The 26,003-nt window shown below is 55.6% G+C and overlaps 1 protein-coding gene across 3 annotated transcripts; it reads right to left on the reverse strand.

Annotated features, from left to right (window-relative positions):
* Positions 1-14,406: 14,406 nt before the first annotated feature.
* LOC102563059 (apoptosis-associated speck-like protein containing a CARD) lies at positions 14,407-24,644 on the reverse strand. Of its 3 annotated transcripts, none has more exons than XM_019491270.2 (4): positions 24,316-24,644; positions 18,811-19,094; positions 17,283-17,342; positions 14,407-16,137 (listed from the first exon to the last, which is right to left on the reverse strand). In XM_019491270.2, exons 2-4 carry the CDS (start codon positions 19,070-19,072, stop codon positions 15,881-15,883), a joined length of 579 nt encoding a protein of 192 aa, XP_019346815.1. In that variant the 5' UTR covers positions 19,073-19,094; positions 24,316-24,644; the 3' UTR covers positions 14,407-15,880. The 3 variants fall into 3 exon arrangements, with proteins under 3 accessions (XP_019346815.1, XP_014454380.1, XP_019346814.1); XM_014598894.3 differs by having other exon boundaries at positions 18,811-19,213; positions 24,316-24,643; XM_019491269.2 differs by having other exon boundaries at positions 18,811-19,266; positions 24,316-24,643.
* Positions 24,645-26,003: the final 1,359 nt, after the last annotated feature.

Genomic DNA, 26,003 nt, shown 5'->3' on the forward strand with positions numbered 1-26,003 from the left:
GCCATGAGCCGGGTTCTGCCAATCCAAGAACTTTTTTTTTTTAATTATTTGAATCTGCTGGGTTTCGTTTCGTTTCGTTTCTTACTGATGCCCATACTTTTTTACTGATACATGTTTACGTAGTGGAAATGGAAGCCTTCTGCCAGCCCTGGACAACAGGAACAAAGGCTGGGTTCCAATGTCGGTGTTGAAGACCAACTTTCTGAATCTGCTTCAAGTCTCCTCTCCCCACTCCTAACCCTGCAGCTCATAGCCCCACCCACCCACCTCCTGCCTCCTGTTCCATGGCCCTGCTTTCCTTTAAGCTGAGCAGCTGTTACAGTAGGTGATAAAGGCCAGTGGTGCTCCAACATTAGGACCCACAGGAGGCTTCTCTGCTAGCTGGATCATAGATTCATTGATTCATAGATTGTAAGGCCGGAAGGGACCTTGGGGGATCATTAGGTCCAGCCCCCTGCATCAAGCAGGAAAGAAAAGAGGGGTCAAGTGACCCCAACAAGGTGACTGTCCAGTCTCCTCTTGAAGATTTCCAGGGTAGCCAATTGCACCACCCCTGGAGGGAGCTTATTCCACAGTCTGGACACCCTGACTGTGAAGAAGTTTTTCCTAATGTTGAGCCTGAAACAGTCTTCCAGGATTTTGTGGCCATTACTCCTGGTTTTCCCCTCGGGTGCCCCCCCCAGCCCTGCCGGTGCCCCTCACTGCCAACCCCCAGCCCCTGCCCCCTTAGTCCTGCAGTTGTACCTCACTCCCAGCCCCCAGCTCCCTTCCCCCAGCCCTGCTGCCCATGCAGCTGACACACACAAACAGACTTGCCGGGGCTCATGTGCAGAGCACATAGCCCCTGGCACCCAATCACCTTGCCTGCTGCTCCTAGACCCAAGCCTCCAAGCTACTTATGCCCAGGAAAAGTGGAGACAACGCAAAAACCCAGACATTGGCTCGCATTTTAAAAATCCACCTGGACAGAAGGACAGGGGGCCAAAAAAGAGGACATGTCTGGGGAAAACCCAGATGTATGGTAGCCTTAGCCTACTGTCCCTTTGGCACCATGGCTGTTTGCATAAACAAAATCCACACTTGGAGCGGCGTAACATGAAAGTGCCACACATTAACACATCTCTGAGTAGTATTAGTTTAAAGCGCTAAATGGACTTTAAAGCAGTCAGAAATCCCGGGTCATAGTTTCATAGTTGGTTGGGTGGGAAAGGACCTGAGCAGATCATCAAGTCCGACCCCCTGCCATAGCAGGAAAGAGCACTGGGGTCAAACGACCCCGGCCAGGTGTTCATTCAGCCTCCTTTTAAAGACCCCCAGGGCAGGAGCCAGCACCACTGCTCTTGGAAGTTGGTTCCAGGTCCTAGCCACCCTGACAGTGAAGTCGCGCCTCCTGATGTCTAGTCTGAATCTGCCCTCTGTCAGCTTGTGACCGTTATTTGTAGTCACTCCTGGTAGTGCTTGGGGGAACAGGGACTCCCCCAATGCCTGCTGGTCCCCCCTGACTAGTTTGTAAGTGGCCAGTAGATCCCCCCTCAGCCTTCTCTTGTGGAGGCTGAACAGGTTCAGGTCCTGTAGCCTCTCCTCATAGGGCCTGCCCTGCTGCTCCCTGATCAAGCTGGTGTCCCTCCCCTGGACCCTCTCCATGCTGTCCACATCCCTCCTGAAGTGCGGCACCCAGAACTGGACACAGTACTCCAGCTGTGGCCTGACCAGTGTCGCATAGAGGGGGAGGATCACCTCCTTGGATCTGCTCAAGATGCATCTGTGGATACATGACAAGGTGTGGTTGGCCTTCCTGACCGCGTCCCCACACTGTCAGCCCATGTTCATTGTGGCATCAATAATGACTCCAAGATCCTTTTCTGCCTCTGCGCTGACGAGAAGGGAGTTCCCCAGCCTGTAGGTCTGCTGCTGGGTCTTCCTCCCCAGGTGCAGCACCTTGCACTTGTCAGTGTTGAAACCCATCCTGTTCTCATCCGCCCACCCCTGTCACCTGTCCAGGTCTGACTGCAGCCTATTCCTCCCTTCTAGCGTGCCCACTTCTCCCCACATCTTAGTGTCATCTCTGAACTTGAACAGGGTGCTTTCTACCCCCTCGTCCAAGTCGCTGATGAAGATGTTGAACAGTGCAGGCCCGAGGACTGAGCCCTGGGGACCCCACTGCCCACATCCCTCCAGGTCAAATAAGACCCATCCACCACCACTCTCTGGGTGCGGCCCTCCAGCCAGTTAGTGACCCATCTCACTGTGTAGGTGTTGACGCCACAGTCCCCTAGTTTTTTAATGAGAATGGGGTGAGAGACAGTGTCGAAGGCCTTCCTAAAGTCCAGAAAGACTACGTCCACTGCAACACCTGCATCTAAGGACCTGGTTATAGAAGGCCACCAGGTTGGTCTGACAGGACCTGCCTCGAATGAACCCGTGTTGGTTGCCCCTAAGCATAACCTCCCCTGCTGGCCCCTCGTGGACATGTGCCAGGATAACTCTCTCAAAAAGCTTACCCAGGACCAAGATAAGACTGACTGGCCTATAGTTTCCTGGGTCCCCCTTCCTCCCTTTTTTGAAAATGGGAACCACATTGGCCCTTTTCCAGTCCTCTGGCACATCGCCAGAGCACCACGAGTGCTCGTAAAGCTGTGCCAGGGGTCCCGCAATGACCTCTGCTAATTCCCTCAGCACTCTGGGGTGGAGATCGTCAGGACCAGCTGTTTTAAATACGTCCAGTCCCTCCAGAAGTTCCCTGACTAGGTCCTTGCTGACCCTAGGCCTGGGTGTGCCTCCCATGGGGCCTACAGGGGTCCCAGTGGGGGGGATGACCATTTGTCATGAAAACACAAATGCAGTTGCATCAACATAAATGAGAAATTTCATTTAGTCTACACACGCCCAATGACAGTGCAGTCTACTCAAAGGATCGATGCCCACAAAAGGCTAATTGGCACTGCTACAAGAATGGAGAGCTCACACTGAAGCTATTGTAAAAACTCTTGGACCTCTTAACAAAGAGACGACTCTTGATTGGGTTACCAGAGTCCATAACTTGCCTGCATTTCACTATCAGTTAGACACCCCTATGTTGTTGTAGCATGTGCATTAAGCCATCCAATGTTTTTAGCTCTCCCACCTGACTGTAAGCTGGATCTGACTGGATCTGACTGGATCTCCAGGAGGCCAGAGGGAGACCTTGCAATGTAGTTTACATTTTATATTACCCAGAGAGATCTTGTTAGGTTTGTTTTACGTGGTACAGGCAGTTTTCAACTTTACGACCTTTGAGTTATGATGAACGGCACTTACCACAGTTACAAACAGACACCCTGTTTCAACTTCCCAACATCAGTTTTGACTTTCCGACGCTCGATCTGATGAGATGCCGCACCAGCAAACCAGCCCACTGTGTCGTGCTGCCCATCTCCCCACACCGATCCACTGCACCGCCCATCGCCCTGACTCGGGACGCTGAGTTGCTGTTCAGATGCCACTTTTACATGGTGAATCTTTGTGTTTCCAAACTTAAAAAAAAAAGTGGTGTTTCTTTGGCAGAAAAGCATAAATCTGGTGCAAATGTTTCTGTTTCTTCTTCTAAGAAACGTAGAACAATTACTATGGAAACAAAAATGGAAATAATTACAAGGTCAACAAAAGGTGAAAACAGGGTATCAGGCCTTGGTGCAGGACTCAATCCCCCATTTATAACATTGTTCCTATGCAGTGGTGATGTGTGGGGGGGTGCGTAGGGGTGCATGTGCACCCCCTGAGAGTGCTAGTACACCCCCTGACAGGCAGCACTCCTCACTCAGGCGACAGGCGGGGGGGGCAGGTGGGAGCGCTGGTGCCCCCCTGTGAGCACTGGCTGGGGAGTGGGAGCACCGCGGCTGCTTCCTGCCTGGTGCAATTGGCCACAGGGGGACCCCCCCCCCAGTCACTGACTGGTCACTGGGGGGGCACATGCCCCCCTAACTAAGGCAGCACCAGTCGCCCATGTTCCTATGGGAAAATTGGTTCTGAGTTACAATGTTTCAACTTAAGACACAGTTTTCAGGAACCAATTGTGCCATAAGTCTGAGGACTGCCTGCAAAACAGAAACCCGGAGAACACGCAACTGCATTTGTGGCCAAAAAAAAAAAAGGGGGGGGGTTTGCCCTTGTTATCTTGGAGGCAGTGGTGGCAGTCCCTCGAAGTTGAGGATGACGGTCTGTCAGGCTTGATGGGTCCTCAGGTGACTGAGGAGCCCGATTCTGGATGCACACGTTCTTTGGCAACAGGGGCATGTTGTTGTGCGGGAGAGTGGGATTCACAGCCCTGGGTTGTTCTCTTTGTTATCTGGAGTCCCCTTGATATCGGGGGGGTGCTGATCCCACAGCAAAGATATGCAAACTGGGACATCCCAGATTTTGAAGCTCCATTGCTGCAGTCCCTTAATAGTGAAATGAAGGTAGTGGCAGGAAACGCAACTGAGCCTACCCCACAGGCGAGGATTGAAGCGAGGCTGGGAGTTGTGTTGATGGCTGCTGGTGTTTTGTTCTCACCCAGGAAGGAAACGATTACAGCTTACCCTGGAGTGCCCAGAGGCAGAAACCGAGGATACAGACCCCCTGGGGAGGTGAGAGGCCCATAGATGTGGAGGCGGTTGTTAACGTACGAGCCTTGGGAGGCAACTGATGGGCTTCCCACATCAGAGCTGCTGAACCGGTTGGCATGCCATCAGGAAGAGAATGGCCACAGGTCTCTTGGGAACAAAGCACGTAATCATATTGGGTGTGTGTAGACGACATAGATAGCAACCAGTCGTCTTAGGACTGTCCAGTTTCTCTGGTCCAACCCTTGAAGGAATTGGCACCTGTGATCAGCGGGTAGGCCAGAGGTTAAGGTATTCTGGGAAGAACCACCACCTCAGGGGACACTGAGGCAGCAAACGATGCCACTAGACATTGGATACTTATCTCGCTGGGGTGATCTGACCCCAGCTGACTTCCTGCCCCTTGCGCAGGGGGCTGGACCTGCTGATCTTGCAAGGTCCCTTTCTGCCCTGATGTCTGTGAAATCTATAAAATCTAGACACAAGTGCTCCCACCTCCATCATTAGATGTGAGGGCCTCCAAACTTCCTGGCTAAAAGGCCCCCAAACTCAAACTTTAGAAGGATTTAATGGCAAGGTCATGGTGGCCTGAGATTTTGGGTGGGAAAATACGTTTGCCTGACACCCGATGTGTCTTTGCTCTCACACCATTAGGAGGGCAGGGAATCTTAGGGACAGATGCCCTATGCCAGCTTGGTGTAGTGGTGCATTTGGCCAACAATGTTATTTTAGTTCACTTTGGATTTGATTGTCCAGTCATTGATCCAGAGGTGTGGGTTATTGAAGCCGCACTGCTGCTGTCAAGATGGAAGAAATCTTGGTACGGCTACAGTGGGCCACAATCTGGCCATTATTAACACTGTCCCTACGGTGAGGCCATGAATAGGTTGGAACGTGGCAGAACAGACACCTCTGAAAAGGGTGAAGGGTCCCGATTCCCCCGCTTCCCCAGAAAAACAATATCGGTTCCCAGCAGCTGCTGAACCTGGTATTTATCAAATCATTCAGAGCCTCACGCAACAGAAAGTCCTAGTGGAACAACCCAGTACCAATAATAATCCAATTAGACCAGTCTTAAAGACAGATGGAAAAACCTGGAGACTCAGTATTGACTACCATGAGCTTAATCGGTGTAGTCCTCCACGAGCTGCTGTGCTTGCTAAGTATCCATGAGCCTCCACAGCAGGGGCTGCAACATGGTTTTGTGTTTTGGATTTGTCAAGTGCCTTTTTTGCCATCCCTCAGCACCCCGACGTGTGGTAGAAGTTTGCCTTTACCATTGGCAATGTGTAGGGGGTGCACATGGGTGCATGTGCACCCCCTGGAAATGCCAGCTGCAAAACCAGAAGTACTGGTGGAAGTGCACTTCTAGTTTCACTGCTGGTGATTTGAACACTGCTGGGAGACCCCCCTCCCCCCGATCGGGTGATCTGGTGCTCCCCCAGACTCGGGAGGCACCAGTCGGCCATGGCCTTCACCTTTAAGGGTCGGCAGTACACATTCACCCGAGTCCCTCGAGGGTTTCGTAATGCACTGGCCATCTGCCACTCACAAGGAATCAAAATGTGGGACCTGCTTCCTGTCGCTGACCGGGATCATGCTATCTCGCATGTAGATGATAGTCTGACTTCTGCCACCACCAAGGAACAGTGTTTGGAGCAGTTTTGGCCATTATTTGAAAGGTTGGGTTTCAAATCAGCTCACAGGAGGCGCAGCTGGTGCAACAACGAGTTAAGTATCCGGGCACTGAATTGGGAACAGAGGGCTGTACCTCGGATAAGCCAAGAATTGAACTTCTGTGCAAACTTTCAGCTCCTACTGACTTAACCACCCTCCGCTCATTCTTGGGCCTGATGGGGGTTTCTTGTGAATTTATTGAGTTTTATGCTGAAAAAGCTGCTCTGCTATATCAGCCCTGGGAGTGGGCTCTGCTCAGCAAAGTGCTTTTGAGTTACATTTGGCCAGCTCAAACGAGAGCTTAGGCACTGTGCTTTTACAGGATTATGGCATGGGGCTAAGGCCTATAGCTGATGCGTCACGAATACAGAGCCCAGCTGAACAAGCATTCACGCCCTGTGAGAAGGAAGTCCTTGCCCTAGTTTAGGCCTTACAGCACTGGGAATACTTAATTGGAAACAGCCTGGTAGTCTGGCAAACAAGCCACACTCCTGTCAAATATGTTTTGTCAGGCAAGACCAGTGCAAGCAAGGTTTCTAATCCTCGAGTGGCCGAGTGGACCTTGGCTCTATTAAACTGAAATGTGACTATAAAAGAGGGCCCCCACCCATGCCTTGTCCCTTATGCCCTAACAGCATGGCCGGTGGAAGGAGGGGGAGACACCAAGTGAAGCTACTCGTGAGTGCCAGCTACCACAAATTACACCAGCAAAACCAAGTCCATTCCCTTTCTGCACTTATGACCCAGCTGTAGAAAGTGTGGAGGGTCTTTTAGTGTGGTTTGTTGATGGGTGTGGTGACATGGGAAGTCCCCAACCAGCCACAGTGCTGGTCTCCCATTGCCTCTGGGCATGCTGCCTGCCTCTCTCGCCTGCCACGCTTTGCTGTTAAGTAACCAGTTGGTAATAAGGCAGGAGGCTGCCCTTTAAGGGCCAAAAGTACACGCTTCTACCACCCCTTAACGTGTCCCATGCTCACAGATGTTTCTAGCAGCTGTGCTCTGCTCTGGCCCAACTCAGCACAGTATTAGGTCTCTCGCATTCTGCCCTATTACGGGCCATACTCATACCACCTCCCTCTCACTGAGGCCTCTCTCACTCCATGGGCTCTCACCTGGTTTCTTTCATCCCGCCCTTCCTGGGCCTCACTTATACCTCCCCTCCTTTTCCTGGGGCCACACTCACCCTGCCCTATCCCGGGGTGGGGGAGGTTCTTCGTCTTGATTCCCATGACTCCCTGGCCAGCAAGTGTGCAGTCTTTGGGGAATCTCCCCCAACCCTCATCTGAGCGAGTGCTGGGTGGTTTGCAGAACATTGCTTTGACTCAGCCGCTGGCCACCTGCTGGGTCACTCCTCCTCTGCTGCTCCCCCCAGTCAGCCTTAGGCCCACCTGCAGCCACAGGCACCTGAAGGCTTACTTGGACCTAACTCGGCCGCCATGCTAGCAAGACCCACCCTCAAGCCCTCTGCTCACCGAGACCCAAATCATTCCCCTTACTCACAGGGTCATAGCTCATGACCCTGTGTTCACAGGACCTCACAACTACCACTCTTGAGCAGGCCTTCAGGTGCCCCTCTGCACCCTTCTCTGCACCTCCACCCCCTACTCTGGGGCCTGGGGTCAAGCACCCCTGCAGGCTCAGGTGCCGCTCATCAGCGTGCCTGGCCCACAATTCTCACTCTTGGGGGGTCTTGCACTCCACATGGGTTCAGGTGGCTGCAGCTGTGCCTGGCCCCACTACCCACTGTCCAGGGTCTTGCACCCCACACAGGCTCAGGTGCCACATCAGGGCGTGCCTGGAGCTCTACTGCCTCTGGTGTTAAATAACCCACCTGAAGGTGGGGGCTGGGGTTAAGGTGCCCTTCCTCGTCTTTCACTGGGGAGGTAAGTGGCCTGGCGTTTCCTGGGGGCTCTCACACCACTAGGAGCCCCACCAGGCCCCCTTCCCCGGCAGGATCCAGTTCCAAGTCATGCCCAGGACTAGGAGCCTCCAAGCCACCCCCACCAGCTCCTGCCCTTCCCTCCTAGTTGTTGCAGGAGCAGCAGCTCCACCAGGAGACGTCTGACAGCAAACTGCTGCCTCCAGCTTTGCTGGCCCAAATGGAAAATGGCCGCTCATCAGAGATGGGACAGCACCTGAAGACAGCTCTTAAAGTGGCAGGCACCAGCTGTGCTCTGCCACCCACCTTCCCCCTTAAACTGGTTCCTGGGGGAGGCTTTTTCCTGTTGCACCATGTGCAAGCTCCCACAGAGCTTGTAACAGCCCCAGAGTGGCAAGCACCCCACTGGTGCTCCACCACAATGGGTCTAGGTACCATCAGGAAGGGAAACCCCATACTGGGTTTGCAGCAATGAAAGTGGCTGCAAACAAATCCCAGCATGAGCCTGGGCATAAGCAGCAGGAACACCTCATGGCTTATGAAGGATCCCGTGAGCCCCGTTGTGCTCAAGCTGCAGAAGCGGTGGCCATTGCGGTGGCACTGGAAAAGGCGCTGCTGGTCAGATTTGCATTTTCTCTCACTCAAATTGGGTAGGGCATGCAGTACTAGACTGGCTACCCTTACGGGACTTGAGGGGATGGGGCTCTTCAAATGGGAAGCAAATTACCCATTCACCACCACTGCGGTGTGTGTGGAACTTAGCAGAACAACTCAATGTGCCTGTTAGCCTAGGGAAAGTAGAGGAACATCCGAAGAGGCTGTGGGCTGCTGATCTGAATAATCAAGCAGATGCCGCAGCTAAGGAGGGAGCCCTAAAAGGCCCTTTGTGGACGCTGCCAGAGAAGGTCATGCCAGCAGCGGCCGAACCAGGACCCAATCAGCCTGAACTGGACCTACGTGCACTGCGGGCCTCGGACCCTCAAGTCCAGAAGCTGGCAGAGAAGGAACAATTTGGAGCAATGAACATCGACTGGTGCTGGCACGGGGAGAGGGTGGGCTGCCTGTCTGGGTCGTGAGAAATGAAACGGTGGGGCTAGCTCACCGAGATGGCCATTTTGGGGTAGATACAACCCTCGAAAGGTTATCAAATGCTGGCTGGTGGCTGAATGTGAGGGAACATTACATCTCCAGCGGCATCCCTTGTGCAGCAAATAACCCAGACTCGCAAAGTGTAAAGGGACCTTTAGGTCGCCAGCCCGTTTTAGCACCCGGGAACCACCTCCGGGTAGGCACCTTGCTAGCAGCCCTTGCTGAAACTCCCCGTCAGGTTGCAGCCGCTGTAAGAAATGCTGCTAAGATGGACGGAGAAGTGGGCCCCTGAGTGGCAGGGGGGAGATCAAGTAGCGTACCGAACCTGGGACACTATGGATGCTCTCTCTCCTGTGCGGAAAGGCAGAGTACATCGTTAGCAACGTCAGCCCTACTGTATATCAGCTGGAAACCCAGAACGATAAGGCACAAATATGCAAGTGGCACTGCTCCTCACAGCCAAAGGGGTGGAAGGGCAATAAGTCACTGGAGCAGAGCTCCTCTTGGGTTTCTTTTTCAGATGCAGCCCCATGTCGGACCCCCGTCCCGCGGCGGGGCATGGGAAATGCGGCGTACAGCAGACCCACGCCCCGGTGCCGCTCTGGGGGGGCCCAAGTCCTTCTGATCGCGGCACCCCCCAAAATCTCTGCCGGCTCCATCCTGACTCAGATTCTGGTTGGGTTTCTGGTTATTTGTTTAGTTGATTTAGCATTTGGTTTTCTTACGTAGGTTCTTGTGAATGAATTAGAGTATAAACATAGCATTTAGAATATAAAATGGCCTTTAAGACTATTCGTAGATTGTCGGGGCTGGAAGGTGTTCGGACGGGGAGCCCGTGCATGCTCTCACCCCGTCTCTCTTGCATTTTCCTGCCGACTTCTTGCAGCCAGCGCGCTGCTTGCTGACGCTTGCTCTTCCTCGCCTTGTTTGCAAGGTGCTCTTTCTCCCCCTCTCCCCTTGTTGAGCTGAGCTGAATCCAAGCACTGACCAGTCTTGGTTTCAAGTTAGAGATTTAACTAGGCACTGTTTACCTAGGGCTTTAAATGGTTAATTGTCTGTTTAATTGTTTAACTGTGTGTTTCACTGTAAAGGAGAGGAGCTTAAAGCGAACAGGGAAGGGAGACCAATGGGGGTATGAGAATATAAAGGAAGGCTGTTGAGAACTGTGACTAAAGAGAGTCGGGGTGAAGTCGGGGGGACGACCTCATGGGGGTGCAGCGTGGAAAGTGTCCTCATGCATAGGCAATTCCATGTAAATGTGGGGGTGGGTCCATGGGCGGGACAGCAAGGAACTGGGCGTGGTTAATGCTAATGAGGGTGAACTGAAAAATATAAATGCACAAAAGCAAGGCTGTTCTGCGTGGTGCGCGCAGTGCTCTGCGGTGGCTGTGCCCATCCCAAGTTGCCGTGGTAGACTGGGTAGCAAACTGGCTCAAGGGCCGCACTCTGAGGGTGGTGGTGGATGGGTCGGTGTCAACCTGGAAAGCTGTGTGCAGTGGAGTCCCCCAGGGCTCAGTCCTGGGGCTGGTGCTGTTCAACATCTTCATCTGGACAAGGGGGTGGGAAGCACCCTGTCCAAATTCACAGACAACACAAAATGATGGGGTGCAGCTAACACCCTGGAAAGGGGGCACCAGATCCAGGCTGACCTAGTCAGGCTGGGGAAGTGGGCAGAGTGCAGCAGGGTGCAATTCAGTAAGGACAAGTGCCAGGGAGGAAGAACTGCCATCAGACCTGCAGGCTGGGGGCGACCGTCTCAGCTCCACTGAGGCAGACAAAGATCTTGGAGTCACGGTTGACTCCAGGATGACCGTGAGTCGTCAGTGTGATGAAGCAGTCGGCAGAGCCAGTCCCACCTTGTCGTGCATCCGTAGGTGCTTCGCAAACAGGTCCCGGGAGGCGATCCTCCCGCTCTACGCGGCACTGGTCAGGCCGCAGCTGGAGTACCGCGTCCAGTTGTGGATGCAGCAGGTCAACCGGGATGTGGACAACCTGGAGAGGGTCCAAAGAGGGGCCACTCGCCTGATTAGAGGCCTGCAGGGCAGGCCCTACGAGGAGAGGCTAAGGGACCTCAACCTCTTCCGCCTCTCCAGGAGAAGGTGAGAGGGGGCCTTGTGGCGGAGTGCAAATTCATAAGGGGGAGCAACATGAAGTAGGCAACGATCTGTTCCCCAGGGCACCCCTGGATCGACAAGGAACAAGGGCCGTAAGCTACTGGAGAGAGGGTGTAGACTGGGCATCAGGAGAAAGCTCTTCACAGGGAGGGCTGCCAGGGTCTGGACTGGGCTCCCCAGGGAGGTGGTGCTTGCCCCGGCCTTGGGGGTCTTCCAGAGGAGACTGGACAGGCACCTGGCTGGGCTCACGTGACCCCAGGGTTGGTGACCCTTTCCGGACTAGATGGCCCACGGAGGTCCCTTCCAACCCTGGCATCCATGCATCTATGAGTCTCCAGCTGTAGCCCGTCTGGTTGTACCCGCCTCTCTCTGCCTGTAGCCCCCAGCACCTCCCCCACCCAGGCTCCCATTTCGCAGCCAAATGAAAACAGGGAAGAATACGCAAAAAAGAGGAAAAACACCTCCCAAGTCACTGTACGAGGCACATGACTATGCGGCCTCCTTGATTTCCCCTTGCACCTGCACCTCCAGCTGTGATGAACCAGCAGATGATGCAGCCCCCCACCCGGTGAACATGGAGAGTCCACCCACAGCTTAACCCCCTCCTCCCTGGGGACATAATATCCCTAAATTAAATCCTTCGAGGGCACTCACGCTTCACCGGCAGTGGTTTCACTTCTCCTTTCCCTTTCTTCTCTGTTGCCAAGAGAGCTCTGTCCACTGCTACTGCTGGCACCCGAGTGTCCGGAAGCTCTGGAGGAGGGTCTACATCCACGTCAGCGCAGGGCAGGTCTAGCAGGTTGGACGGGGGGTGCAGATGGGGCAGCAGAGCCTTGCGCCTGGGAGAACGGGCCTTTTAAGGAGGGAAGGATGGACATGGAGTGAGTCTGGCCCCAGGTCTGTCTGGCCCCAAGTGGTGGGTGAAAGTGGAGGCTGGAAGGGGGCTGGTGACCTGGGGTGTGGCTCAGGTCTGGCTAGGTTGGATGTGGAGGCTGGGCCCCTCGCTGCCGGGCTCCACAGTGACCAATGGCCCTTTCCTGCAAGAGTGGGTCCAATCAGGATGAACTCTCAGGCATCTCTCTTGGTGTCCAGCCATCTACCCACCCCGCATACTACCCATCCATCTGCCCACCCTGCACGCTACCTGTCCGTCTGCCCACCCCGCACACTGCTCTTCCCTCTATCCATCCATCGGCCCTTCCCTCCATCTCTCCATCCATCCATGCTGCACTCTATCACTCCACCCCACATGCCATCCATCCAGTTATCTATCCACCCCACACCCTGTACATCCATCCATCCATCCATCCATCCATCCATCCATCCATCCATCCATCCATCCCACACTTATTCCCCCAGCCATCTGTCCGCCCATCCATGCTGCACTCTGTCCATCCCAGCGGGAGGAGCTCCAGGCCACGGTCCAGAGACTGCGCACCATCAGGGACCCAGAGGGCGGTGGTTGATGGAAGTCAATCGTCGTGGTGCCCTGTGACCAGTGGGGTCCCCCCAGGGCTCTGTCCTTGGGCCTGTATTATTTAACATCTTCATCAATGATGTGGACATTGGTATCAGGAGCGGACTGGCCAAGTTCGCTGACAACACCAGACTCTGGGGTAAAGCATCCACACCTGAGGACAGGCGGGTGATCCAGGCTTCCCTGGACAGGGTCAGGAAATGGGCAGATGAGAACCTGATGGTGTTTAACACCAGGAAATGCAAGCTTCTCTGCCTTGGGAGGAAAAACCTGCAGCATCCTTAAAGGTTCAGCAGTGCTACGCTGGCTAGTACTATGGACGAGAGGGATTTGGGGGTCATCACTGACCGCAAGATGAACATGAGCCTGCAGTGCGATGCTGTGGCTAGTAAAGCGATCAAAACGCTGGCTTGCATCCATAGATGCTTCTCAAGCAAATCCCGGGATGTCATTCTCCCCCTGTACTCGGCCTTGGTGAGGCCACAGCTGGAGTACTGAGTCCAGTTTTGGGCTCCACAATTCAAAAAGGATGTGGAGAAGCTTGAGAGAGTCCAGAGAAGAGCCACGCGCATGATCAGAGGTCAGGGAAGCAGACCCTACGACGACAGGCTGAGAGCCCTGGGGCTCTTTAGCCTGGAAAAGCGCAGGCTCAGGGGTGATCTGATGGCCACCTACAAGTCTATCGGGGGGACCACCAGTATCTAGGGGAACGTTTGTTCACCAGAGCGCCCCAAGGGATGACGAGGTTGAACAGTTACAAACTCCTGCAAGAGCATTTCAGGCTGGACATAAGGAAGACCTTTACTGGCCAAACCCCCAAGGCCTGGAACAGCCTGCCGTCGGAGGTGGTTCAAGCACCCACTCTGAGCACCTTCAAGAGACATTTGGATGCTTATCTTGCTGGGATCCTGTGACCCCAGCTGACTTCCTGCCCCTGGGGTGGGGGGCTGGACTCGAACTTCCGAGGTCCCTTCCCACCCGAATGTCTATGAATCTATGAAATCCACCGATACCGTACTCTGTGCGTGCATCTATCCAGTCCACACTCCACCTCTCCACCCATCTCTCCACTCCACATCCCGTTTGCCCGTCTGTCCATCCATCCGTGCCGCATGCCAGCTCTCTACCTATGCATGCCTATCCTGAATAGAAATGCTCCTGCCACTGCTGGCGTGTTAACAACCATGGGGTGAAGAGATTAGAAAGAATCAGGTAGACGATAATGAACTGCCTGAATAGAAATGCCCCTGCCACTGCCAGTCTTTTGGCTTGAAACTTTGGGTGGAGCATATTTCCACACATACACCCTGCCTCCAACATGCACCTTGTATGGCAAGGCAGAATAAAGAGAAAAGATAGTCTCGAGTTATGAAACCAAACTGAACCCTGGGTGGATTCACCCTTCCCTTTCTGGCTGAACTAAACCTGAAACACTAGCTGCTGCTGGAAGTCTGGCCTCCAGGGCTGGATCTCCGAGTCTGAAAAAAAAGGCCACGAAAGAGGAAGACCTGGAGCAGATAGTGGGCCACAAAACTGCTCCAGGGAAACACTGCCACATACCATGTGCCCCCCTCCAAGGAGACACACGCCTTGTTTATGGTACTGCTTTTATTAATGCTGGGACACAGCACCACATATAGACCATGATAAAAAAATATAGCTCTAAGAAGATACAGCAGGGGGAAAGGATCCATAAGGCTGATGTCTTTGATGGGACCAGCCTGGGAGGAAATAGTGGGTTTGAAGGAAAAGTAAATCGTGGATCCGTGAGGAGGGCTTTTTTGGCTGGTGGAGAGGAAAGGAGCCAGGGAGAGATCAGAGCTTACTGGAAGGGCAGAAACAGAAATGGCTTTAGCAGAGACGTCCGCAGTGAGGGGGTACTTTAAGGCTGGAGTATCGAAGATATGGCTGGATCCGGCCCACGGCGCTGTATTGCAGTTGGACACCCGTGTTTTAATGAGATCTTCTGGACCTGGACAAGATGCAGTGCTGAGGAGACATCTGAAGTCGGGGGTGGGAGCATTGCTGGGCCCCTGGAAGCCAATCCCAGTGCAGGGAGGGTGGGAGGGGCAGTGCTATGACCCCAGGGCCCAGGGGCCCTCAGTCTACATCTGAGAGCTCCACCCTCACCTGGGATTGGATCATTTGCCAAGCACTTGAGTGCAGCTGCTTCTGGGGAGGAGCTCCCCAGACATAGGGATTACCATATCTTCTCGCATATGATGCACCCCTGACGCATAAGCAGCACCTTGTTGAGTTGCAGCCACGAAGGAGCTGCTCCCTGCTGCTGTGATTCTCGGTGGAGCCTGCTCGTACCATATTTCACATGTAGAACGGGCACTATTGAAAAGCAAGCTGCTGGTGGGGTGGAAAAAAGGGGATGAGAGAATGCGAGAAAATAGGGTACTGCCGTTATTGCTACGTCTCGTTGCAGCCTCTCGTTCCATGGGACTCACCAAAACGGTCCCCTCTGTCTCTCCTGTGCAAGGCGTCTGCTGTAGAAGCCAGGTAGAGGAAGAAGGTGGTAGAACGATAATGAAAGAGTAATTAAGGCAGTGTCCAGCAACGTTTTGGGACCCCTTGGAAACAGAGCCGCATCATCAACCCTATTTTCACACATGCAACATGCCTCCGACACGCATCATGGTTTTGAGGCAGAATGATGAAAACATATTCCATCCCCCCTTCCAAATTCAATCTTCAGCTGACTCACCCTCCCTTCCCTGCTGAACTCAAGCTGAAATGCTAGCTGCTGCTGAAGACTGGTCTCCGTGGATGCATATACAGTGTTGAAAAGGCGGCCACAAAACAGAGCAGCTCGCAGACAGCAAAAATGCCCGAGGAAATACTCCCTTGATTAGTGGAACCTCAAGAAGGTTAAAAAAAGGAGACGTGATTGTTAACGGAGATACGATGGCACGTCATTAAATCATTGCCTGAGTAGTACGGCCACAGTAGAGCAGGAATCAAATCGGGGTGGACAAATCAGCCTAGGGCACACCTCAATTTTGACACGGGGTGGGGGGAAGATGCATGTTGTACATGAGAAAATATTGAAGTCGCATTAATTTCCTTCCAGATCTGCAACGAGATGCTGCTCGTGCTTCTTCAACGCCGCGTAGAATTTATCCTTGCAGGCCACGTTCCAGCCCCGGACGCAGTCGTAGAGGCTGCGCATCTTCTCCTGTGACGTGCGCTGGCTCCGAATAGTATCGTACTGCTCAGGCTGGAGGACGTCCCCATGCAGCTCATCTAGGATGGGGCTCACAGCGGTGACCCGGTCAATCAGGCTTTTCCGGTGCCTCTCGATGAAATGCTCCCCTGAGAAGGACACACAGGCGAGAGGTATGACTAGGGAGAGGCCGTTATCTGCCCTGGTTGGAATTTGGGGCAGGATGGCCCTAAGAGACCAGCAAGCGGTGAACATGTACCGTATATTCCCACGTACACGCGCACCTTCCCCCCCACAAAGGAGGGGATTTGAGCGGTTAGAGCCCAGGGGCTGTATAACAGCGTCTCAGCAGTGCCGCAAAGCGGGTTGGTAGGAAGAAGCCCACATCCAGGTTAAAGAAGCGGAGGGGAATCGCTTCCTCTAGGGCCTTTCATCAAATCATAAAGACGGCGGGGTGGGAGGGACCTCCAGAGGTCCCCTGGGGTCCTCTGGATCAGCCCTGTCCAAACCATCCCGGACAAACCCGGCAAAATGACTGTCCATCCTAACACAGCGCCAGGTGTCACACCGCCTGCCTGGGTCCGTACCAATCTGACCAGGGAGTAAATTCCTTCCGGACCCCTAACGCAGCACCGGTCTGACCCTGAGAGGAGGGGCAAGACTTTCTAGCCTGGAGCCTTTGGGTTTGGTCCTAGCAGGAGCACGGCCCAGTGATGGAGTCCACAGCTCCCTTGGGTGTAGGCCTAGCTACTACTCAATCATCCTTGCCCAGCAGGTGTTCAGCTTCTCCTTGGAGACCTCCAGTGACGGAGAATACACCTCTCCCCTAGGAACAGGCCTAGCTACACCTAGATCATCCCTGACCGGTGGCTCTCCAAGCTCTTCTTGAACCCCACCAGGGATGGAGAGTCCACAATTCCCCTTGTGACACTAGATCATCCTTGCCCAGTGGGTGTCCAGCTTCTTCTCGAACCCGTCCAGTGATGGAGAGTTTGTAACTCCTCTAGGTGTAGGCCTAGCTATGCCTAGATCAACCCCAACCAGTAGCTGTCTAGCATCTCCTCGAACCCCTCCAGTGACAGAGAGTCCGCCTCTCCCCTAGGTTTAGGCTTAGTGATGCCTAGATTATCCCCAACCAGTGACTATCCAACCTCCCCTTGAAGACCTCCAGTGATGGAGAGTCCCTAATGTCCCTAGGCATCTATTCCATCACCTCGGTGACCGTGGGCATCAGGCGTCAGACAATCTCCAAGGTGCAACCACCATCTACAGTGTCACTTCCCATGTGACTCACCTGCCCGGCTCTCTGGGGCATTAGCGGGTGGGCCTGGAAGCCAATTGCTGCTGCCACATGCTGCAGGAGAGAAAAAGAGCGGGTGTGAGAGACAGGGTAGATCTGGAGGAGGGGGTGCAGTGATACTGCACCCTTTGACCCCTGCTGTACCCGGGATCACTGCCCAGGAGAGGCAGCAGCATTTCTATTCAGGCAGCGCTGAGTTGCTGTGATCGACCCGATTCCTGCTCCTCTCTCCACTCCTTAGGTGTTAAGCACCCTCCCTCGTTTTTCCTGGGCTCGATCTTCCAGTGGTCAAGCTCCCCTTCTGCCCTGTTACTAAACTCGGTGATCTGATCTCTCCGATCGTGGCCGGACAGCCCTTCCTTCCCATTTCCTCTCCGCCCCGTTCTGCTTTCGATTTTGACTTTCATTTTCACTTGTCCCTGCCCCCAAGTTTAACCCGTAGTTTTGTATGAACACAGGAAGGGGCATTTCCTGCATCGGACCCCAAGCCTGTCTTGCCCTGTTTCCTAAGTCACCGGGGGGCTGGAAGGGAGAGCGAGCTGGGGTTCCCCCTTCATCCGCTCTCCCCCTTCATCCCCCCTCTCTTGCAATTCGATTCGGAGGTTGTGCACCTCACTGCCACTCTCGATATCAGCCAATGCCCTTTTCCTCCAAGAACGGGTCCCATCCCTTTGGGAATCCGGCTACATCCAGGGGGCAATATGTCCCACCCTCATTCCAACGTTGGGGGGGAGCTGTTGTTTTCCTCATTTCATTTGGTGACCCCTCGTTCTCGTATTGGGAGAGAGCTGGGACTAAATCCCTGTGGGCTTTCGCTTCGCCACTTCATGGTGTCCCCCTTCTCCTGCCCCACCCCCACCTCCCTCCAGCCTCTCTGTGCTAAACTGGACAGGCCTATCTGTCCACCCATCCTCCCTGCGCTCCCTCCGTCCATCTAGCCAGCCGTCTATGCACCCCGTACACTGCCCATCCGTCTGTCCCTCTGTCCACCCCAGCCCTTCGATCCGCCTCTCCATCCCACCCTTTATCCATCTACGTACCCCCACTGTATCCATCTATTCCCCCTGGCACACTATCTATCCATGTATCCCCCCAAACTCACTCTATCCATCTATCCCTGACACACTCCATCTATCCGCCCCACGCTCTTGCCCATGTTTCCCCCCCAAACTCACTCCATCCAGCTAGCTATCCCCCCGACACACACTGTCCGTCCACGTATCCGCTCATACTCCATTTATCCGTCTATCCCCTCCACACCCCCCGCACCCCCCCACTCACTCTATCCATCTCTCCTCTCTCTCTCTCGTTCGGTCTCTCCTTCCGTGGCAGCCCCTCTGCACCACTCATCATGCCTGCTGCCCTTCTCCGGACCTGCCTCCTTTTGGGGCAGGTTGGCAAGCTGGGCTGACTCGATCTCGACCACGGGGTTGCATCCACAAAAAGATCCCCCCAAACCCCCCACCCCGGATGCATTGCGACACTACAGCCACCCCTTCTCCTGCACGGGGAAGCCTCTTACCGGCAGCAAAGTCACTGGCCACGTTGTTCATGTTGATGCCTCTCAGCACCCCAAGGGTCACCTCCTGGGCATAGTCCTTCTGGTAAAAACTGATGAGCTTGTCTGTAAGGTCCAGCCGGTCGGCTCTTTCCAGCTGGCCCCAGGGGATTCTGTTGTACCCGGACTTCACCGGGAACCCCTTGAGTTTGAACTTGAACTCCCTGAACTTGGCATCTTCGAGGTCTTCCAGGGCAGCGATCAGGGCATCCCGCACGTTCGCCATGCCACCAGCTCGGACGGCCTATCTGCACCAGAAGAAAAAATGCCCGGGAGGTGCTTCACAAACAGGGCCAAGCCCTTTCCAGGAAACGGATTTCAAATGCTCCCTCCATTACTTCCTCCTTTCTTCTCCACGCCCCTCGCTCTGACAGAGAAAGAAACAGAGCCTCGAATGCATCTGGCAGCTCTTCCGAACGCCTGCGAGAACCACAAAACCCTGGCTGAGCTCACAGCCTTTATTAACCCCTCCCTCGACATCCCCCAGCTGTGAGCTTCTGATGGTGGGAAAAAATAAATCCGCGGATACGGGGCGGCGGGGCCCTCCTTTCTCAATGGCAAGGACTCCCGCTCCGGGGGCACTTGTACACGTAACGAATGCGCTCTGAAAGGGGGTTATCGAGCGCCTCCAGCTCGGCCCCTTTTTTTAGCTCCCGTGAGCTGACTTTTGTGGCGTGCGGTTCTGGTCTGGCTCTCTCTCCAGAGCTGCCCTGGGAGCCCAGAAAAGCCTTCACGCTCAAAAATAGGCTGTGCTTTTGGCCTGCTTCTGGGATTGCCCCAAGGATTAAGGGGAAAATCCGCTCCACAAAGGATCTCGTGGCTCCTAGGGTGCGTTGTCACCCGGGTCGGAGTTCACCACGTGGGCGTGTGCCCCTTTTACAGTGATTTTCTTTCCGCCCTTCATTAGATCTACATAGGTGCAATTAATGTTTTGTAATTGCTCAATTGGAGTCACTCCAGATTGACTCTGGATTTCTGTTGGGGTCCCTGTGATCAGAACCCACTTCCACTTCCACCCACCTTGCTGGGTTCACTCTGGATTTCTGTTTCCACTCCCGCTCTCCAGGCTGGAGTCTCTCTGGATCCACCCTGGATTTCTATCAGGGTCCCTGGACCCTGACTCTGTTCCCACTCATGCTCACATTACTGGATCCATTCCAGATTCACTCTAGATTTGTTTTCCACTATCACTCCTGCTTGGAGTCTCTCTGGATTTCTATCAGGCTCCCTGGGGCCCAATTCTGTTCCCACTCCCATTCCCATTACTGGATTCACTCGAGATTCACTCTGGATTTCTGCTGGTGTCCCCAGGCTCTGACTCTGTTCCCATTCCCACTCACCGGATTGGAGTCACTCCAAATCCACGTCCCCAGAGAGGGGCTAAAGAGAAATGCAAACTCATGCAAACGTACTTTGCCCCTGCTGTGGGGTGGAACCTGGCGTGTAAAGAGCCAGGGAGATGGGTGCCAAAGGGTGGGTCAATTATTAATTGCAGGGATCCCATGGTGCCAGCTCCCAGCTTGGAGCCAATGCACAGGTGGCTTAGAGGGGGGGCATTGCACCTTAGAGGCTGACTGAGTCAGAGCTACAGTCTCTGCTTGTGTTATAAGTGGCTGGTCCCCCACCCTTCCGCTCTGCCCCAGAGCTGGCCGCATCTCAGCCCTTCCTTAAGCAGCGTTATATGTGGTCATTACGCCCCCTTGTGCTCCGCCCCAGAGCTGGCTGCATCTGAGTGCTTCCCTCGGGATGTGAGGGAATGTCTGTGTGTATGTGCCTTGAGTGACTAGGTTGTGTGTGCATGTGTTGGATGGTGTGTGTGTGTGTGTGTGTGTGTGTGTGTGTGTGTGTGCACGTGCATGCGTGCATGCGTGCATGCACGTGCACGTGTATGTTGGGTACCTAGGCTGTGTGTGCATGTGTTGGATGCCTGGGGTGTGTGTGTGTCCCAGACGTTTGTGGGGGGTGTGTGTTTGTTCGTGCCCCTCCGTGCAGCCAAGGGAGGCAGCGCTGCGGGCGGGTCTGCTCCCACCTCCCGGCTCCTTCCTGCTCAGCTCCCCGCGGCCTCCGCGCTGCCAGCCGGCCTGGTACTGCAGTGCCTGGGACCCCGGCATCCGGGACACACACACACACACACACACACACACACACACACACACACACACACACACACACACACAGAGGAGCCAGGCATCCAGGACACGGCCCCCTTGGAAACCAGGCATCTGGGACAGACACAAACCAGGGGTCTTGGACACACACCCCCCACCCCCAATCCAGCACACACACACAGAACCCATGTGCCAAAACACATGTGCGTACATGCACCCCGCCAAGGACCCAAGACGCGCACAAACACACACGTCCAGGACACGGACAGACACACGCATACACCCAAGTGTCCGGTAACACAAACAAACAACCCAGGCGTCCAGGACACACACACATAGAACCCAGCTGCCAGGACACATGTGCACATACGCACACTCACACATAACCCCAGTGCTACAACATGCACACAGGCACATACATACACACACTGAAACACAACCCAGGTGCCAGCACACATATACAAATGCACGCACACACACACAAAACTCAGGTGCCCAGAATAGACAGATGCACAAACACACGCACAGACAGAGCCCTGGTTACAGGACACACAGACAGACAGGCGCACACAACCCAGGCCCCAGGACACACACACATACAGAACCCAGGTGCCCGGGACAGATGTGCATACACACACACACACACAAAATCCAGGTGCCTGGGACAGACACAGACACATAAATCCCAGGACTCAGGATACACATGCACACGCACAGAAACCAGGTGCCCAGGAGAGACAGACAGACAAGACAGACAGACACATTCACACACACAAAACCCAGACCCCAGGACACACACACACACACACACAGAACCCAGGTGTCCAAGACAGATGCGTACGTATATATACACACACGCACAGGCCCCAGGACACACACGCATACAGAACCCAGGTGCCTGGGCCAGACAGATAGACAGACACACACACACACACACACACACACACACACACACACACACACACAGGTGGCAGCACACACGCACAAAACCCAGACCCCAGGACACACACACATATAGAACTCAGGAGCCCAGGAAAGAAGTGCACGCGTGCAGATGCACACACAACCCAGACCCCAGGACAGACAGACAGATGCACCCCTTCTTCCGCCTGGCATACACACACAACGCCCCTAAAGCACCCAAGACACACATATGCAAATTTTCAGGACACAGACACACACACACATCCCTAAGCGTTCAGAACACACAAACACACACAGAACCCAGGCATCCCACACACACACACACACACACACACACACACACACACACACACCAGGCATCTGGCACAGACACATGCATGCACACACAGAAGCCTCGTGCCAGGTGCCAGGACAAAACGCAGGTGCCAGGACAAAAGTGTGCACATGCACACACTCACTCACTCACAGAACCCTGGTGCCACAACATGTGTGTGCGCGCACACACACACAGAAACACAACCCAGGTGCCAGCACTCATGCACACATGTGCACGCACACACACACATGCATAGAACCCAGGTGCCCAGGACAGACAGACAGATGCACACACACACATGCACACACAGAACCCAGGTCACAGGGGACACACACCCCAGGCCCCGCACACAGACCCCAGGTGCTTGGGACAGACGTGCACATGGACATGGACACACACACACACACACACACACACACACACACACAGAGAACCGAGGTGCGCCTCCCCCCACACACACACCTAAGCACAGCGCGGGGGTAGTTGTACACCGACCCAAGATGCCGGATGCGTCGGGTCCCCCCCAGCCCCGCCCCTGGGATTCTGCACTGACTTTGGCCCAGGCTCGTTGCGTTTTGCAAACGCCCGGTGAGAAATTAGCAGACAAGTCGATGCCCCAGCACAGCTACCTTGGTTTCTGCCCTTGATCCACATCCGAATATGGCGGGGCGCAACCTGGGTGCCTCGCCGTTCTGGGCGGGTGGCTGGTCCCAGCAGGAGCTTTGGCCCAGCACAGTGCCCATTCCCAGCGCCTCTCGGGGAGGTTTAACCCCCTCACTCCCAACCATGTAGCAAAAAGGGGGGGCACGGGTCAACCAGCAAAGCCCCAAAGCTTGGTAGATACCCCAGGTACAACTAGGCCTAGCTATGCCTAGATCATCCCTGACCACTGGCTCGCCAACCTCTTCTTGAAGATGGCCAGTGATGGGGAGTCCACAACTCCCCTAGGCGTAGGCCTAGATGCACCCAGATCAACCACTGGGACCAGTGGCTGTCCAACCTCTTCTTGAACCCCGTCAGTGATGGAGAGCCCACAACTCCCCTGGGTGCCAGCCTATCTGTGCCAACCTGATCCCTTCTGGGAGAGCTCCGGGGATGGAGAGCCCACAACTCCCCTGGGTGCCAGCCTATCCGTGCCGACCCGATCCCTTCTGGGAGAGCTCCGGGGATGGAGAGCCCACAACTCCCCTGGGTGCCAGCCTATCCGTGCCGACCCGATCCCTTCTGGGAGAGCTCCGGGGATGGAGAGCCCACAACTCCCCTGGGCCTCCCTGAACTACCCGGGACGAAGCATCTCCCGAGGCCCAACCTAAGCCAACTACTAAAGCCTCGTTCCACCGCGCATCAGCAATTCAACGTTCTCGGGAGCCGGGGACTCGGACGCCGTAACCCCCGGGCATTTAAATGAGTATTTAAATGAGCCACGCTGATTGGAAGAGCTTATGAAGAGTGGAGAGGGGCCTGTCTCTGAACACCCCGCAGCTCAGGGCCAAGGGGGCTTCTCAGGGGAGTTTGGACCCTTAACTGGAGGATCGAGTGGATCCATCCGATCCGAAAATGCCCAAATTGCCAAGTTAGTATATGCTGTTACGCGGTCGGCCTCCTTCTCTCCCTATGCCAGTTCCCTTGGCGCTTAAAGAATCGCGAAGCCGCGGAGACACTTGTCAGCGTTATGCCGCCTGCCACGACTGAATTACTGTATTTATTCTCTGGCATGTAAAGCACAGCACGAGAACGCCTGCTGGGAATCCAGTGCATGTTATATGCAGGGCAGGGCCACATCCGTCACGTGTACAAGCCCCCCAAGTCCCACAAGTGAAGATCTTCCCTTCCTTCTGCCTTTCAAAAAGCAAGGCACACGCGTGTTCGCTGGAGGCATGTCGTATGCCGAGATGTACGGTTTTTAAATCAAGCGGAAATATCCCCAGGAGAGATGGGGATGACCCCCCGCTTCTCCTGGCCGCCTTCCCGCCCCTCATCGCCCGCTGCTTTTGGACAGAGGCGCTCAATCCCCAACCAGTCGGTCTGATCCATCTGCTCCGTGGGCCCGGAAGTCGGGCGGCGTGTGGAGGGGCCACGCTGGGGTGGGACCCCCCCGACGTGCCCGTGGATCTCACCTACCCGGTGACGGCTGCGCAGGCGTCAGGAGGCACCTCTCCCGTCCGTGTCCCCGGCCACGAGCTCCCTCCCAGCCGTCTCTTCCCTTCCCCAGGTGCGTCGGGGCGCACGGACAGCAGCAGCGGGCAGCACCCGGCGCCCCGCTCGGCCATGGCAGAGGCGAGAGAGGGGGCTCCGGCTCGGAGGCGACGGGCGGATGGAGAGCCCTTCCCCCGCGCGGAAACACGCAGGGCCGGGGAAACGCCACGGCGGCGGCTCCGTCCAGTCTCGCGGGGGTCGAGCCGAGGGGGGGGGCTGGGGTGGCCTGAGAGGGGCAGGGACACGAGCAGGGATGGACGGGGGGGGCGGGGGGGGGGGTTATGAAGTTGGAGGGAGGGGTTATGCGGGGGGGTGGGTCAATGGAGCTTTAAGGATGGAGGGAGGCGTATCCACCCACCCAGGGAACCAATCCGTCCGTCCATCCAAGCGCACATTCACGTTACAAACTACCCCGTCCCCCCCTTGCACCAGTCTGCCCCGGGGCTCAAATTGCGCCGCTTCCAGCCTTCTGCGCCTGCGCCGCAGAGTCCGGGCTGCCCCGCGGGCTGCTGGGGGTTGTAGTTTCCACTGCTGCCGGGCTCCGCTGGAAGGGCGGGGCGGGGGAGCCCAGCGCCCGCAGACCCGACCTAGTGCAGCACGCGTGCGTTCATTGCTGCGCGTGGGCGGGGTGAAGGGCTGCCCCTGTCCGGCACACCTGCCCCCCCCCCCCGGCATCTCTTTGGAGCCAGGCCAGTCTTACCTGGGGGTCCCCTGGGCCCTTAGATGCCCCCCTCGCCCCCCCCTAGCCGGGGGTCTAACCACCGTTAGCAAAGGCAGTCCCCTCGCTATCGGTGTGTTCAGGTGTCACAGCGAAACCCCGGCAATAGGCGGGCACGTTCCTGTAGGTGCGCACGTGCAGGGCGGCGCAGGGCCGGGGTTGGCTGCGGCTGTACAGGGCCAGCACGCGTGCAGCTACGAGGGAGGAAGGTCACCGTGTCACGGCCCGTGCTGGCGTGGTGGCGGCGCTGCGAAGGACCCGCCGCGGGGACGCGGACCAGCTGGTGCGCGGAGCGGGGCCGAGGCCGAGGCCGAGGCCGAGGCCTTGCGCTCGGGTGCTGGGTATTTTCAATTAAAAAGCAACCCCTAAACGAACGGGGCTGCATGTCCCATTGGTGGTGGGGGGTAAGAGGAGGCTGGTGGCTGAGGAGCGGAGAGGGCAGCTGCACCCCCGCACGGAGGCACCGGGGACACGATGGCGCTGGCGCAGAGGCCGTGCCCGCCGAGGGCCGCAGGCAGAAAGGTAAGTCACTGCCTGGCCCAAGGCCGTAGCACAAGGTAGGAGCGAACTTCCCACTGCGGGACAGGGTGGGTTTGTCCCACTGCCGCCCAGCCCTGCGGCACGACTTCCCCTGCTGGAGCGGGAAGGGAGCTGCTTGCACAGGGCTGGCGACACTGGTGGCTGTGAGCGTGACAGCGACGGTGCTCCTGGACGGGATAAAGGGCTGAACAGCAACACCGCAGCGCCGACCGCCACGCGCCACGAGTAACTGGGTGGGGGGTAGCCGGGAGCCTGGACGCCTGGTTTCTCTGGGCAGGTCTGTGCTGGGACCAGTCTTTCTCCCACAGAGACCTCAGTCCAGGACCCGCGCTGTTCAACAGCATCAGTGACTTGG

This window comes from Alligator mississippiensis, chromosome 7 (assembly GCF_030867095.1).
Source record: "Alligator mississippiensis isolate rAllMis1 chromosome 7, rAllMis1, whole genome shotgun sequence".
Classification (NCBI taxonomy): Eukaryota; Metazoa; Chordata; order Crocodylia; family Alligatoridae; genus Alligator; species Alligator mississippiensis.